This window comes from Elaeis guineensis, chromosome 2 (genome assembly GCF_000442705.2).
Source record: "Elaeis guineensis isolate ETL-2024a chromosome 2, EG11, whole genome shotgun sequence".
Classification (NCBI taxonomy): Eukaryota; Viridiplantae; Streptophyta; class Magnoliopsida; order Arecales; family Arecaceae; genus Elaeis; species Elaeis guineensis.
In genome coordinates, this window is record NC_025994.2 from 80,520,665 (window position 1) to 80,536,887 (window position 16,223).

At 37.8% G+C, this 16,223-nt stretch overlaps 1 protein-coding gene across 2 annotated transcripts; it reads right to left on the reverse strand.

Annotated features, from left to right (window-relative positions):
- Positions 1 to 1,193: 1,193 nt before the first annotated feature.
- Positions 1,194 to 10,957, reverse strand: LOC105056995 (RHOMBOID-like protein 12, mitochondrial). 2 transcript variants are annotated; one of them, XM_010939413.4, is made up of 8 exons: positions 10,447 to 10,957; positions 9,818 to 9,956; positions 9,531 to 9,650; positions 3,783 to 3,893; positions 3,622 to 3,660; positions 3,011 to 3,115; positions 2,883 to 2,924; positions 1,194 to 1,524 (listed from the first exon to the last, which is right to left on the reverse strand). In XM_010939413.4, exons 1-8 carry the CDS (start codon positions 10,824 to 10,826, stop codon positions 1,435 to 1,437), a joined length of 1,026 nt encoding a protein of 341 aa, XP_010937715.1. In that variant the 5' UTR covers positions 10,827 to 10,957; the 3' UTR covers positions 1,194 to 1,434. The 2 variants fall into 2 exon arrangements, with proteins under 2 accessions (XP_010937715.1, XP_010937724.1); XM_010939422.4 differs by having other exon boundaries at positions 9,842 to 9,956; positions 10,447 to 10,955.
- Between the last annotated feature and the right edge of the window lie 5,266 nt (positions 10,958 to 16,223).

Consider the following 16,223-nt stretch of genomic DNA (forward strand, 5'->3'; position numbering starts at 1 on the left):
CAAAATGCCTCAAGGGTCCCACTAGAAGGTTCTCTACGACTCTACAGCACAACCCACTCTTCTGCTTACAGCAAAGAAAATAAAATCTTTTCTAAGTTTTGCTAGTTGTTTTCATTTTTATAAGAAAGCTGTACTTCCAGAGTAGTTCAAAATAGTTTCTTCATATAATAGATACTATTTTTATGATCAATTGACATATGACCTAAGAGGATTTTGCTGCCATACAATCCAAGTTGAGTTGGACTGAAAATGGGAAACTATAGGCATAGGATCTTGCAAGTAAATATTAACTATTTTTGGTTTTTTTCATTGACCTATCTAAATTCCAAAACTTATAAAACACAAAAGTCTGACGACTTGTGCCAAGCCACAAAGATAAATGCTGTGCTACAGCATTCGGAATGACTGGGCCCTAATTACTTTCCTAATTTGAGTCCGAAAAACTCTAAGCCTTCATTTTTATTTATTTATTTATTTTGTGGAAGTGCTGAGTTTACACCCTTGGGTAGGTCATTCCCCTCGCATCCGCCATTACAAATGAGTCAAGTTCCATGGGAAGATCTTGTGTCCACAACGACTTCTCAAAGCTTTGTTAATTCCCTATAGTTTGCCTTCATGACCTCTTATGGTTCTTCATGCTCAACTCATTTCTACAGCATGCGACACAAAATGCATGAGTGGTGTCTTCTGCTTCATTTACTGAATACATCTTTGGAGGAAAAAAAAAAAAAAAATGCTCCACTCAATATCTATATCTTTATCAACCCCTAAAAAATCTGAACATTGGCATTTCATTTTCTAAGGGGATTATAATAGGCACGAGCTACTCATATCACACATGCATGGATGTGATGATGATTATTTAATAGAAAACCTAACAGAGCATTTTATTGGTTGGTGGGATCATAGCAATTTGTCAAGAGAATGCTTTGTCAAATCAGTTGCCTGTGTCACACATGCCAAACATCACTAAAAATCTGTGCTTGCATTTTTGACCGTGCCAAGGTTTATAGATTTTTCTGACTGCCATTTCATTTCCTTTGCTTATGCAACATTGGAACAGGGGAGGCATGATTTGACCAGAAGTTTCTTGTGTAATCCCTTTGATCTTGACCCAATCTCAGCAAGACTGCAACTCATTAGGCCAGAAACTGGAAAGAAGACAGCTAAAAAACAACAAACAAACACTCAGATAAGAAAATTGGTGATATAACTACAACGAGAAAGAAAATTAAATATCCATCATTGAGTTTGCTACATCTATGAAAAGATATAATTATGAATCTTGAAACATAAGCATAAATATCAAATGCCAACAGGCAGTTCAGGAACAACCTAAGAAAAGTTAGTAATTCCATCAGCTATTTGATCCGATTGGTATTCAAAAATCATGTAAAGAAAAAGAAAAAAAGATTGTGATGGCAAGCTGTTTGATCAGATCAGACCCTTCTTAATTCCAGCCCACACAAGAGCAGCAACCACAGCACCCCCTAAATGAGCTGAACCTGAGATATGTCCCTCTCCCTGAAGTAAAAAAGCAGAAAGAGAGTAAAGAAAATTGGTAAGTTTTATATTTTTGTAATGACCTCATTTCTCTCTGTAAATTTCAAAAGAGCAAAAAGACATCTTCACATGCGTGCAAACAGCATCCAGAATTATACGCCACCAATAGAGGTATCAAAAAGGAAAATAATGAAACTTATTAGGGGGTTCCACTTCACTGAGTTCTGTTAACTAAAACATGAATATATACAAACCCCAAAGCCTTTTGTAATCTGCTGGTATGACTTAAATTAGAAACCAAAGGCAGGAAAAGCAAATGGTTTAGGATTACAAACCCCAAATAGAATAATATAAAGAGGTCTTCAGGCCCTATTGGATGCTTTAAACACCTCAGTTTCCATACAAGGCAAATAAGAGAATAGTTGATTTAAAAAGTAAAAACAGGCAAGTTTGAAGCTTAGGGCCCACCTTTTATTGTTGCATTCTGTTTTTGTTTTCAAACCCCCGAAGAAAAATGAACTAGACTGAACAACATGCATCATGAAGCCCTTTTGGTTTTTTGCAACTGCTTAAAAAACTTTTAAAGATTTGGTAGTAAAGATTTATTCCTTTCAAAAAAGAGTGAAAAATGAAGAAAAAAGAATGGTAGAACTTTTGTGTGAATACTTTGACGTGAATCTCCACACCCACAAAGTATTTTACTATTGGGGAAATATGTGGTGTCATTCAATACTTATGATTTGTTCCCAGGTGTGGTCTCCACCCAGATGGCAAGGTATCCATTCTATAGTTGGGCATCCTGGTGCATGACACTCCCACCACTATGGGATCCAAGGAAGGTCAAATGTAGGTAGCCTTATCCCCAAGTGCTGAGAGGCTGTTTCTATGTTTTGAACCTGTGACACCCAAATCACAATGGAGCAACCTTACTGTCATACCAAGTCCCACCCTCTACCCATTCTACGCTTGATGAAATAAAAGCATAAAACAACAATAAAGACACCCTTAGTTATCTTTATTGGATCATTAAGGTCATAATTAACTAACTTTTATCTTCTATGAATTCTGATTCTTTAACTAAATGACCAGTTACCACCTGATGCTTATGAGATGGTTGCAGTAATAATAACTAGAAACAATGTTTGCAGGAGATTTTGAATTTTGAATCGGCTGCAACATCAATGTGGTTGGTGAGAACTGATTGGGCCTCATGCAGTACATGGGAGACAAAATTTTCACTCCAAATGTACTGTCCTCCATGTACTGCTTAAGGACTCTATTTATTCTCACCAATCTAGGAGAGCACCTAGTTGGGACACCGGTGTTTCTTGCCATGACCAGATTATGCCAACAGTATCCAAATTTTACAATTTGCATACCTTCTTAACCCTCCACAGATCTGTTCCGATCAATATTGCCCCCTGTAATAAGACAGTCCCAAAAGTCTGTGGTAAGTAAATGGGCCTCAAACCATTATTTTTATCTTACCTAAAGAAGATGAGCTTACCATTAAAATTGCAGGCACAGGCATAATGAGATTTACATAGATAATATTCTTTGGAAAGAGAAACACATCAAGAAGAATGATTGCATTAACAGCAGCACTTGCACCCTGCATTACATGAACAGAAAAGGTTTCATTTAGTTGTTCGGAATAAAAATCAGATGCAAACTGTGCTTGCATTCATAACCTATCCATGATAAGATATTGTGTGGAAGCAAATATAAATACACTGGTGTACACAAAAACTACATGTATATATACATATACATACAATATTCCACTCATATTTTTTGGGTCCATTTGTCTGCATCAATTGCAAATGAAGACAGAAGAATAGATATATTAATGGATGTGTGAACCAAGGTTCACCGTCTTGGTACTAGACCCCGGTATGCAGTACGGTATGAGACAGTGAGGCATACCGAGTGTCATATGGTACAAGACTGCATATCGGTTCAATGCCAGTACATTTGGTACAGAAACCATGGTGTGAATTCTTGTTTTATTTTTTGCATATAAAAAATCATACTGGACTGCTAATATTGTATAAGCGCTGCTAAGCATACAAATTATATGCATCTTTAATAAGATAACTGACTCTAAGATACATGTACCAGTCCAGGAATTCTTGAATGATCCCATTGTCGATAGCCCTGAAATTTTCAGACAGATCCAAAATTTAAGTAATCATTCTACATCAAGAAGATTCTTTATCCAAAAATAGGGTAATCAAATGCTCAATAACGTTTACTGCTCTAGCAGTATTATTTGCTACCTCTGTAGATGGAACAATTAAGGCCTTGTGTACTAAGAAAAATATTGATCCACCTAATGCCCCTGCTAGGTACAACTTCAACAGAAATTCAGGTCCAAATAGTCTTCCTATCTGTTCATCACGAAACATGAAAACAAGTTCAATATATGCATGAGTTTATTGGGTGCAAATGATTTTATTTTTTTAAAAAAAGTCAAACTGAAACAATATATATTCATGCCAAGAAAGTACTCCGAGTTTCCATAAAGAAAGGTTAGTGACAAGACTGCATTTGTCTTAACCATTGAAACTTTTAGAAAGCCATATATAAAGCAGAAGAATAGCCTTCGCTTATTATTTTAATAGACATTAGAAGTTGATATTGTTTGCCAATTATATGTCAACACCATCATAATATGCTTTATGACATTACATAGAAAAAGCTTGAGGTCTTGGTCACACTCAAATTACTAATGCAATGTGACAAATCAAAGGATATCTAGCTTGAAGTAATTCAAATAAAAAGCCTGTACGACCTCACTCAGAAGGTATATCATAAAAGTATTGGAAATTTCTACTACGTCCTCTGCTCCTCTGCTTATAATTAAGAACTCCTTATTCAGGTTGATTATGTAGATGAGAAGAGATAAAGGCCTTGACATGTACTATAATAACTAATTAATAATGACCAAGAATATGTTACACTAAGAAACTGGCCACCTAAAATGAAAATTTTTTGATATAACAAAAAAAGAAGATAGATAATTATATACATAGATAAAGAGAAGACAGATAGAGATAGGGATGGAAATTATAGCCAACCACCAGATATCCAACCCAAGCCAACCCGAATGGGGCAGGTTTTATCCGACCCAATTAGAATCCATGGCGGATATAGGTTCTAGAAAAAATATCTGAAGCAATTTTGGGTTAGGTATGGATAATGGTACGCCTTGTGCCGAACCTGACCCGATATAGCCTTAATCTATATCTTCCTTTCAAAATAACAATTATTTTATAATGTTTACATGATGAGTCCTTTATCTAACCCGACCCGATCTGAGACAAGTACGAGGTGGGTATAGTATGAGGCTTTTAATTGTGGGACAAGTATGGATATTGGCCAACTCGACTCATACCCAACCCATTGCCATCCCGAGAGAAAGAGAGAGAGAAAGAGAGAGAGAGAGAGAGAGAGAGAGAGAGAATAGCATAATAGTTCTCATATGTATAACTTAAAATCGTAAATTAATGACAGAAATGATGAGAGGTAGGGCATTTTCCTATGCATGTATAACATGGAATATGGGCCAATTCTGTAAAGCCTCTTATATAAAGGGCATATGTATGTACACCCATAACATATGTTATCGATCTGTTTATGGGGGATACCAGATTTAACAAGAAAAACCATCTTTTTACATCTCAGTTTCATTGTTCTGTTTGTTTACCACTCCTTTTTCTTAATATCCTGCAGTAACCATTACTCCTGATTTCAGCATATAAATTTGTACAAAAACAACTAATTCAAAATGCCCATTTCTTCAGCCTATTCAATCATCTTTCACTCTTTTCTTAAAGTCTATACATGCAGTCCACCTGTTTTCTTCTGATAACTTGCATACAAGGCCTTTGATTATCTCATACTAAGAGTCACCCTTTCTAAGATTTTATCATTCCTTGATACAAAAAAGGATAATTAGAATTTCCCTACTGAGATATCAAAAAAATACCTACTAATGGTTTCCTCCATGTTTCCACCCTAACTACTTCCTAAACCCTATGTGCAATTGATTGATCTGGTAACCTATCATGAAAAAACACACTGCTGCCACATATTGATCCTTCGCTGTGATCTTGACAAATAAAAATCTTGACTATGTCATTTCCAATCCAAGCTTCCCATCATCACCTAACCTAGCATACTAGCCAAGGATTTAAATACTGCCAGTTAGATATGGTACCACTGGTCCCATAAGTTTGGATGGAAACATGGGACCAGTATGGTGCAGAATGCCAGTTCTCACTTGACCCATATATACCAACTGTACTTGCCTGTACTAAGAGTTGATATGTATTGGGAATTGATATGTACCAAGATTTGATGCATCCTTGTTCCTTTTTATTCTTGTTGATACTGACTGTATTGGCACCTAGCATTCCAATACAAAACTGGTACAGGGCTCAATATTGTATTTTAAACCTAGAATGTAGCACTTAATTTCATCACAAGCAAAGTGTACATTTGAGATAAGCCACAATCTTCTTCTATTTAATACTGAATGAAGCCCCTCAAACTGAAATCCACTTTCCTAGTCAAACACTTCATAAGATTCACCAAAAGACACATATCAACATCTCATATTCTCACAATTCAAATATTTAAGATGCTTCTATCCAATCCTAACATTAGCATATAAGACTGACCCACCATTGCCCTTATACTCATGCCAACAACCAAGCAACCAGGCCTTGTCCCCTCAAGATACAAGATAGGCAGAAACATATTTCAGTAGGGTAAAACAGAAAAGGGAATAAGAAGATAAAGGAAAGAATAGTTGGATTATCATTCAGAATAAAGAAATTATTCACATAATCCACCATCAAAAAAAAAAGAAGATTTATCCAAAATATGAATTGAATCCATTTCATTTCTCAGTTTACAATGATTCCTGGTTTGGGCACATTAAAATATCTACTACAAGACTATGACTCAAATACGTGTGTACTGAACGTAGTTTGATATTAATTATAGTACAATTACACAAAGGATGTTCTGATAAAACCATTCTTCATCACTAAACTTGGTCAAAGAATTTGTGCTTAATAAATAAGGCATCAAACTCTACATGATGACCTACATGATCTATTTAATCTCTGTAGCATAAAGGACCTTCTAAATAGACTAAAATATTCACTATATTGGAACTCAATATTAGACAATGATGATAACAGGATTTGTGTTTGAGCATCAAAGACTGCTGCTCTTCCTGAAGCTGCACCCCAGAACTCGCTAGGAACCTCACCCTCAATGCCTTTAATTTCTCCCAAACTACAAGAACATATGCAGGTTCAAAATTAAATAGTAAGAAATACAAGAAAATTTTTCCATATTGAAATGCTTGTACATGCATATCCATCCGTTGCAATGCACTAAATAATGATCATTTTCAAAATTGATCCCCTTTTCTTGCTTGAGTTAATTTGCGTGTTCACCAAGGTTAGAGGTGAATATTCATTCAAATTCCTCTGTCTCAGGGACAAGCTAAAAGAGTAAAATCCCAATGTTCTGAACATAGACTTTGTTCCATGTCTGCAAGCCCCAAGTCTACATCATAGAGAAGAAAGATGTGGACCAAAGCTACAATTAGATCTCCGACATGTACATCATGATTATAATAGTATTTATTGAAGATCATTTTCATCTTGTCATTCCATTTCATTTGTAGTTCCACATACATGAGACTGAAAAGGTTTAGCAGACCTTCCCTCAATTACAAATTCATAAGCATAGGATTATCAACCGGTGAAAAGGCTAATTATGGAGCAACAGATGATTTTACAAAATTACAAATAAAACAGCAATGAATTTTACTTTCTTATGGAAATGCTTATCTATCTCAAAAAATCCTAGAAGTATACTTGTCAAGACTTTAAACTATGTTTTACCTTTTATCACTGCAAACCTTTCAGTCGAATTTTGAAAACAATTACAGCTCCAGAGTCAACTTGATGACAAATTAATTTTGCATTAACCGCATATATTATGTGCCAATAGAAATTAAGCATCTAAAGAAGGTTTGGTAAGGTTTTAAACAAAGTATAATTAAGGAACTAAACACTTAACAATGATTTTCACTCCAAAGTAATTTATCTTTCAATTCTTCACTTTGCACTGGCCAGATATCAAAAAATAAGATAATATTTGTATCCCGCAAATTTACAGTACTTAAAAGTTTTATGTCTCATAAGTAGGATCCCCACATGTTTTTCAGATCAAAAAAGCTCAGCCACCATTTTATAAATTAGTTACAACAAGAACTTAGAATTAAACAAGATACACAGCACAAGACCTTAACTTATACCAATCTCTCACTCTGAGAGCATAGAGGCCCTATACCCATATGTATCAGCAGCGAAGTTTCTATAAATTGGTTCTCATGATTGTATACCATATGACTCTTCTTTCAAAGTTCACTTTCACATCTTATGTGAAGTAAAAGGAATTTCACAATCAACCATGTAACAACATAGCTGATGAATAAGCTAATTGGTGAAACAATCCTTCACAATCAACAATTAACTATTGATCAACAACTAGCCAGTAACTTAACAATTAAATAATAAAATGAAACCAAATTAATCAATAAGTTTCATGCTTATCAATTAGCCTTATCACTTAAGCCCTAAAAAATAACCTAAAAGATGAGTTTGAGAAGCAACTCTAATATACTAGGAAGATAGTATGGCTAAACAGCCAGTTTTCTGCTTTGCTCCTGCTCCTTACTCCCTTCACAGTATACCAAGATCTTTACCAAGATTGACACCTTACGATGGTGCCAAATACCAAGGTAACCTAAGATCATAAATCCTTTATTGCCATGATTGACTTAGTCCAACAACAGTTCCTACCATCAAATACTGTAGTCATTTAGAAACAACCCATCAAGTATACCTAATATAAATATTAAATATGTATGTTTAATTGTTCATACTATCTTATATAAGAAGCTACCAAAAACTCTTGCTCACTAAGTTCTAATCCCCCTCCAGATCCAAAGCCACTAATGTACTTGCTTTAGGCTAGATAATAGTCTGACTGCTAATGAATAGAGAAGGTAGAAATTTACGGCTTTGTATGTTGTCCATACAAGAGTGCACTCCAAGGAGTTAATCTAAAGCCTAAGGAGATTTTGCACTTGGCTACCAATACTGCAAAGATCATATTATTTCACACTTCTGCTTATTTCTCCGTCAATGTATTTTGTGCCTTGACTATTTGTGACTAAAGGGCCCTTTTAACCTAGGCTCTAAGAGCATTCAAAACATATAATAATGAAGAAGATATATGAATTAGGAACTAGGAAGATTCTTGACTTTAGTAGCAAAATAACTACTAAGAATAGCTGCTTGCTTCTGAATCTTGTTCTTGTTCACATCATGCCTTCATGACACATACCAAAACATTCAACCTACACTTAATAATCTCAATCTAGTGTCGTATGTACTCTGAGATGCTTTTCCACCCTCAAAATTGAGCATGATTTTTTGATCAAGATTAACTTACTGCATTGTAATAATCAGTTAAGTCATAATTTGAAACATCAAATTATGAGTTCTAGCATAGCCATTTTAAATTTGATTTATTTATATGTATAGTAAATACATTTTCGATCATATAAATGTTTCCTGGGCCTTGGAATTTTGAAGGTGTTATGTATCTGACCTTGCACCCAAATTCATTCGCATTCTTGCTTCTAGCAGGATCATGCTCAGTAACTCATGCATCAGTGGAACAGGAGGGGAGAAAATAAGTCTTTATCAATTCTTAATATAATCTGCACCCAAGTGAGTTTCAGCCATCTACCTACATGCTGTGCTAGTCCAAAGAGAGAGGGACAACAAGGACAATGAGATGACTCTTTGGATAAGAAACATCATGCAAGTCCTCTCCTTCTTCATCTCTAGCAGCGGAAGCATTCAGATACAGCTTAATAACTTTCATAAGTAACAAGAGAAACCCAAACATAGAAAACAAAGAGATCTTACATTTGTGCCGAAGAAGTAAAGACCAATCATGTTTGTCACAAGATGGTCAAGATCCGAATGACTAAATGCACTAGTGAGCAATGTGTGCAAACGCCCGCTTTTAAAATTGTCTAGCGAAATCTGTCCATTAAAAATCAAGAAGTTAGCAACTGAAATATTCACGTACCTTTTATGTTTATAAAGCATTATATGCATTAATGCACCATAAAAGCAAATGTTCATCTGGTATTTTGCAAAATAGAATCAAAGTATAAAAGAAAGCATAAAACGAAAATAATGATTGTAACTAATGTTTCTAGTGAAGCGTCGACCATAAAATTATTCCTCATAAATTTCGGGTCGGCAATTCTCCATAAGAAGAAAACAGCAACATTAGCTCCAATCAAGCTTAGAAGGACTCCATCTGGTGTTGGCATCAAGTATCTCCTGCAAACAGGAGCAAGCAGAACCAACTAGCTTCGTAAGAAATACTTTAAAAACTCAAAAAGGCACACACATAAATTGATCTAGTGAAGCTAAACACAATAGACGAATTATATTAATAACTCCAACCCGTAAAACAATTTTGAAAAAAAAAAAAATCATCGAAGAAGACTATAATTCATATTATGAATCATCTGCTACTAAAAGTTGGAAGCATTAAGAGTCCTGCTAGGCATTTATACGTCTTGATTTATTCACTCTCTTTTTTCTCTTTTTTCCTCTCACTTTTCTCCATACAAAAGACCCACAAAGCAAACCCTGGAAGCTTCAATTCTTACAGCTCTACTTCCAAACCAATGAGGAGAAACCTTAAGATACCTTGATCTCGATCTCTGAACACCAAAAAAACCAGAACAAAGAAGAAGAAAACACACAACTTTCTTCCACTTTTTGCATAGAGAAAACACGAAAACAAATTAATAAAAACCCTAACCAGAAATTTCGCGACGAAGAGAAGAGCCGCCCAGCATCGAACCCGCGCCTCCTCTGTAGCGAGACCTTCCACAAGTGCGTCCCGCGATCAAAAAATCTTTCGAGACCGCCCTTGGCCATCGCCGACTTGGCGAGGGCCTGAGACGCGAGGAAGTCAAACGACCCCGAAGGGAGGCGGTCGCCGGAGCGCCATGAGCGGAGGGAGTCGGAGAGTAGACGAGAGAAGGGGTGGTGGTGGGGCTCGGGAAGAGGAGAAGAGGAGAAGACGGGAGAGCGAGAAGCCGAATTGGGAAGTCCTCTCTGTAGTGGGAGGGAAATGGGGTTGCTGGGGTTGTGGTTCTTCCTCCTGAGGAGGAGTTTGAGAGGGAGAAACCTCCGCATATCCCCCACCTTTCTAATTTTCTCCCGACTCTATCTCACTCCGGAGTTGGCTGCTCTTTGTATTGCTGGGTTCCCTGGGACTGTTTCTAGGCGCAGAGTCGCTGCCAAAATGGCTTGAAGATGGGAAAAACAAAAAAAAAAAAAGTGCGTGCCTAGTCCGAGTGGTTAGGTGGGGAACAATATACTGCTTGCTGGAGTTGTACAGGGATTTGATTCTCTCACTTGGTGTTTAAGGCTTCTCGTAAATGATACTGAGATTTATTATTATTATTTTTTCCAAATCATAGATGATATTGCATGAATGCCTAAGACATGACCATGCATTTGCCATTTATAAGGTCATAATGCAAGAACTCTACATGCCAACCATCACCTGGAGCATGAAAGTTTTTGTTGATGAACTGAAGAGAGACAGCCATTCATGACATGTTTGATTGGCAAGAGTTGGACTGTGGAATGAGAATGAAAACGAGTAACTCCCATTAGGGACTTCTATTGCCATAAGCTTCCGATCAGATTGCAATGCAATTTGGCAATAGAAAATAATGCTAGTCTACAAAGCAAGGACTCTTGCCGATACCTACAAAAAAGTTTATTTGCCGGAGTATGTCACATGGGGGACCCTTTAACGATCAAGTCAATCGGGAATTGGGAACAAAGGAAGGAAGAGAAGAATTGGATAATTATCCCTTAAGGATGCTTGAGAAACTTATCTAGAGAGTTCCCTCCTTTCCCCATTTGTAGATGAAGAGTCGGTGGTCATTTTTAGGAGAGTAACAGCTAGTCATTCCATAACCATAAACGTCAGGTTAACGCTTAGTGCTTATTTTGTTATTCCAGCAATACGATAATAATCCTGACAATCTCTTACCTGTTGTGTGAGATCTTAGGGATTCTCTATATAGGGCATTTACTGGCGATCTCAGAATAGTCCTTACACTAGATTGACGGCATCTTAACTGCATGGGCTACCTTAGCCCTATGACAGCTGATTCCACCATCATCTAAGGTCAATCTCGTATCAGTTGCTTCTACTCTTGAGTTCGAGGTCAGATTTAGCTCAGATAAAAAGAGGTAAAACTTTTCCTTAACTAAGGGTCATCAATTATGTCCAATTATCTTTTTCCATGGCTACAGTTAATGTGCCAGTTAGACTTACAAGATGTCATAATTTTGGATGTGACAGGCACACCACTTCAGGCCCGTAGCTCTCTATCTAGATCAACGGGTGACATGTGGAGGCAAATGGCATCGTTACGCCAAGTGGTAGGCTATTCACCTTTGTTGGAAGTATTATTTCGTGGATTTTGAACTTGGCCCGTATCATTCTACCACGTGTAGGGGTCGTGGGCACCTAAATGAAGCATCACTTAGTTCTAACCCTTGTAGGCCCTATATGGACCATTAGATCTCTTTTTACATTTTATTGTCATTTAAGGAGAAACTTTACTACTCGAGTGATTCTTATCGAGTACTCAGCATCTTCCAACAATATTTGTCACGTATCTCCTATAGTTGTCCTGTCTTCTCTGGTGAGCTTTTCAAGACTCTTTTATCATTTTGTCCCGAGCCTAGAATAGGTATCCTTGATATTTCTCCTCTTTCGGTCCCCCTTTTTTTTTTCTTTCTTTCCGCATCATTTTTTCTTTTCATCCCTTATCAAAAATATTCAATACCATCATTTTCACTAGAAGCCACTCTCCCGATCGGTCTTAGGGGGTGAGGGCTTGCCTTCGGCACCTTTCATCTTCCTCTGATTATTTGGAGGTCGGATCTGGTCTCCTTATTGGTCCGAAGTAGGTCTCATCAGTCCCTTCTTTTAATGAGTTGGAGTCTATTCACATCTAGTATCAAATTCCTAATGAGTTTCATCTGGAGCTCCCTGGTCTTAATGTTTGGATCTTGGACCTGCCTCTAGGCTAGCTAGGTCTCTATGAAGAGACATTGACAACCAGGCTAAGGCTCCCACTTCATTCTTTTATCATCTAAATCTTCAGGCATTGTAACATTATTCTGACTCTTTTGGTTCCAAATGCATGGATATTCATCATCATTTTTCTATCTATTTATCTTCTTTATGAGGTTCATACCATCTCTCTCTTCTGTACTTCCTTCACTCTGAAGAAGCACCCACAAGAGAAGGATTGGTCGTATGTGTCCTTTAGGAAGAGCCACGTCTTAATCCGATGAGCACCTTCTTCTATACACAAAGGAAAGGAGTGGTTCTTATTATCTTCGAAAAGCTGCCATGGGGGTTCAATACTTCATATGGTCAGCCTCGAAAGATCATGAACCAAGCCTGTGGATTATCTGATGATGACAATTGTTCGTTGAAGGCTCTGTCTGATTGATTATATTCTTCCTCTGCAAGAGTTGCTATTCGACCAAACATTAGTCAATGTCAGGCTGAATCACACCGGCTCTCATGGTATCGCAATCTTTTATTATTGTTTTCGATAGCTTCCTGGTCTATCATGTTTTTCTAGTCATTTTTTCTACCTTATAGCCATATAGGTGAATGCTAAGCTCCTTCGCAAGGCACATCAAAAGAAGCGAAAGGTCATTGCGGCTGACGAGACCTCATCAAGGAGGGTCTGAGTTGAACCTTCAAAGGATCATCCATGGTGGAGCTTGACAAGGGGGCCGAGCCACGATCCTGAGGCTCCAAAAAGAGATCAAAGTAGTCCTGGGGATGAGTTAGTTTCACCCCTTCTCTCACTTTCCCTCGGGGCCCAAGTCCCCTCAAGGTCCTTTCCTCTAGCTTCTACTTGTCTTCCTCCATTTGAGGTGGAGGCGAGGCCTAAAGCCACCGGGGTTGGTCCTTTTGCCCCACTCTCCTTTGAATTTTACATCTCAAAATGGGGTGTAAAGCAAAATAATAAAGGGCTTCACAATCCTCAAATCGCTAAAGATCTATTGTGTGGGGTGATCCATCCAGCTAATCGGGAGGCTTATCGAGGGATTGGTGCCCCTGCCTGCATATACAATGCATTCGATTCTATCCTACAAATGAGTGCCTACTACTTTGTTCCTTCTTTATATTGCAAAATGAAGCGAAAATTTAGTGCAGGGGCAAAATGGTAATTTTAAAATTTTTTCAAAATTACTATTTTACAGTGAAATTATTAATTAATCTCATTAATTAATACTAATTAACCCTATACTAGGATCTAAATATGATACAACAGCATGCATTTAAATTTAAAATTCAAATTTGAATCAGTAAACGTTTTACAGTACTGTGTTCAGAACACATCACCTTTTGCGGGTAGTCGATCACCACAATCTGATCACCGTCGGAGGGCTCTGATCGTCACGTCACAGCCACATAAATGTCTGGCCTCTGCGGATCGTCCACACGAAGCTCCCGTCTGATCAGCTCCTCACGAATGCTAGTTCGTGATTTCACCCTTTTGATGGCAGATGTTGATCGAACTCCTTCGATCGATGTGTGCCGACTTTTTGGATGCTCTGGATCATTTGCACAGTTGCTTGAGAGGCTGATGGATCTCTCCTTAAAATTTGGTAGACTCACGACACTCGTGGCACACCAATCTCACTTCCCGAACCCTAGGTAGAAACCCTAGCGTACACACCAAAAACCCTGCGCCCAATTTTCTCTCTTTTCTTTCTTTTTCTCTCGGAAGGTTTTGGACCTTCACCTTACGCAGAAGCCTTCCTCACGCCCCAAAGTTTCTCTCCTAAAATTTCTACGCACGTCCCACCTTTCTCCTCTTTTTAAAACAACGTCGAACGTGTCTTATCCGCGTGAGAGGATAAAGACAAGAGGTTACACATTTGAATTCAAATCAAATTTGAATTCAAACGAAAACCAACTTATCCCTATCCTTTTGGGCGTGAGAAGAGAAGGGGTGTGGCTCTTTGTGCGTGGAAAATGTTTCACGAGAAACCTTTTCTCGTATAAGTAATGTGGCGCACAAAATGGATAAGGATGAAAGGGCAAGTGATAAGTTATCCATTCAAATTCAAACATGCTTTGAATTTGAATGGCTAACTAATTATTTTATCCATCCATATGGAGCACAAATGAGGGCATGGGGAAGGGTTTTGCGTGAGAAAAATTTTACGAGAAGTTTCTTCTCGTGAATTCAAATGGGTGCAAGGAAGTTGGGTGTCGCAGGGAATTTAAAACAAGGTGGTTTGATTCAAATTGAGCCAACCTAGTTTAAAATAGGTTAAGCACAATTAGACCAGATTAAACCCAACATAATTAGGCTTAATTAGGCTCAATAAAATCCTAATCAAATCAGAAATTAACTAAATCTAACCCCTGATCAAATCAGGGACTAAACCACCTTAGCGATTAGGTCAACATTTAACCTAATCGGGTCAATCCAAACTGAATCCAATTCAATTGGACTTGATCCAAAAATAATTACTCAATCAAATTGAGTTAATTAGTGATTAAATCACTAATTAAATCTCTCATAAATATTGAGTCCAAATCCGATGGACAATCAGGCATCAGAGACCATCGATATGAAACCCTGATCAAAGAGTTCAAATTTCAAATTCAAAATTTGAAATTCAAAATTTTGACCCCGGTACCCAAAATGTGTGGAACTCATGATTAGAGAATCCTAATTCTCAATCATAGAGTCCCAGATAGATAAGACTCATAATCAGCCATCAGATCAGAAAGGAACCTCTAATGTGTGTGACCCCGTAGGTTCGAACCTAAGCCGGTAGCACAGAAACCAATTCCTGTACTAATCGAAGTGACCATCTAGCAATAGTACCCGACGATCGAATAGGTCGAATAATCGCAATCGCAACATTCAGAACCTACGTGAATATGGTTACCGTATAATTCATCCCTTTTGACCCCTGTGTTTAGGACGACTCAGGGTTAAACTGTCAACCCTGATGATATCATCCGAATCGTGCTCAACTCAATTAGTCCTGTGACTCCTCACTAGGACTACCCTGACCACGGTTTTGCTAAATTGAAACACGACTGTACACAGCTCCTAAACTGGAGTGGTCAATCCCATCTTGACACACGCACCGACAAGTCCAGTACTTGACTACACCCAGCAGCCTTCCGTCACTGAATTAAAAATTCAGGTAGTCCAGTGCCTAAGTGCAGTGAGTTGCTTGCAAGTCACCGTGGCGGTCTCAGGTCAGAGGGACATTTATACCCATATCCCATCGGAGCAAATCTTGATAGCAGAAATAGCTTCGGAGTTGGTCACGTTCAGTGCAGATGTACCATTACATCTCACCTATATGCCATACCAGTGTCTCCACACTCTTTGGTTATGAGGACAACCAACCCATATGGCACACAACGACCTATGCTCGATAAACGTTGTCGTCCTTGGTAACAACGTATCATTTGGCCGCGAACATGTTTAAGGACTAAGCGACAAATCC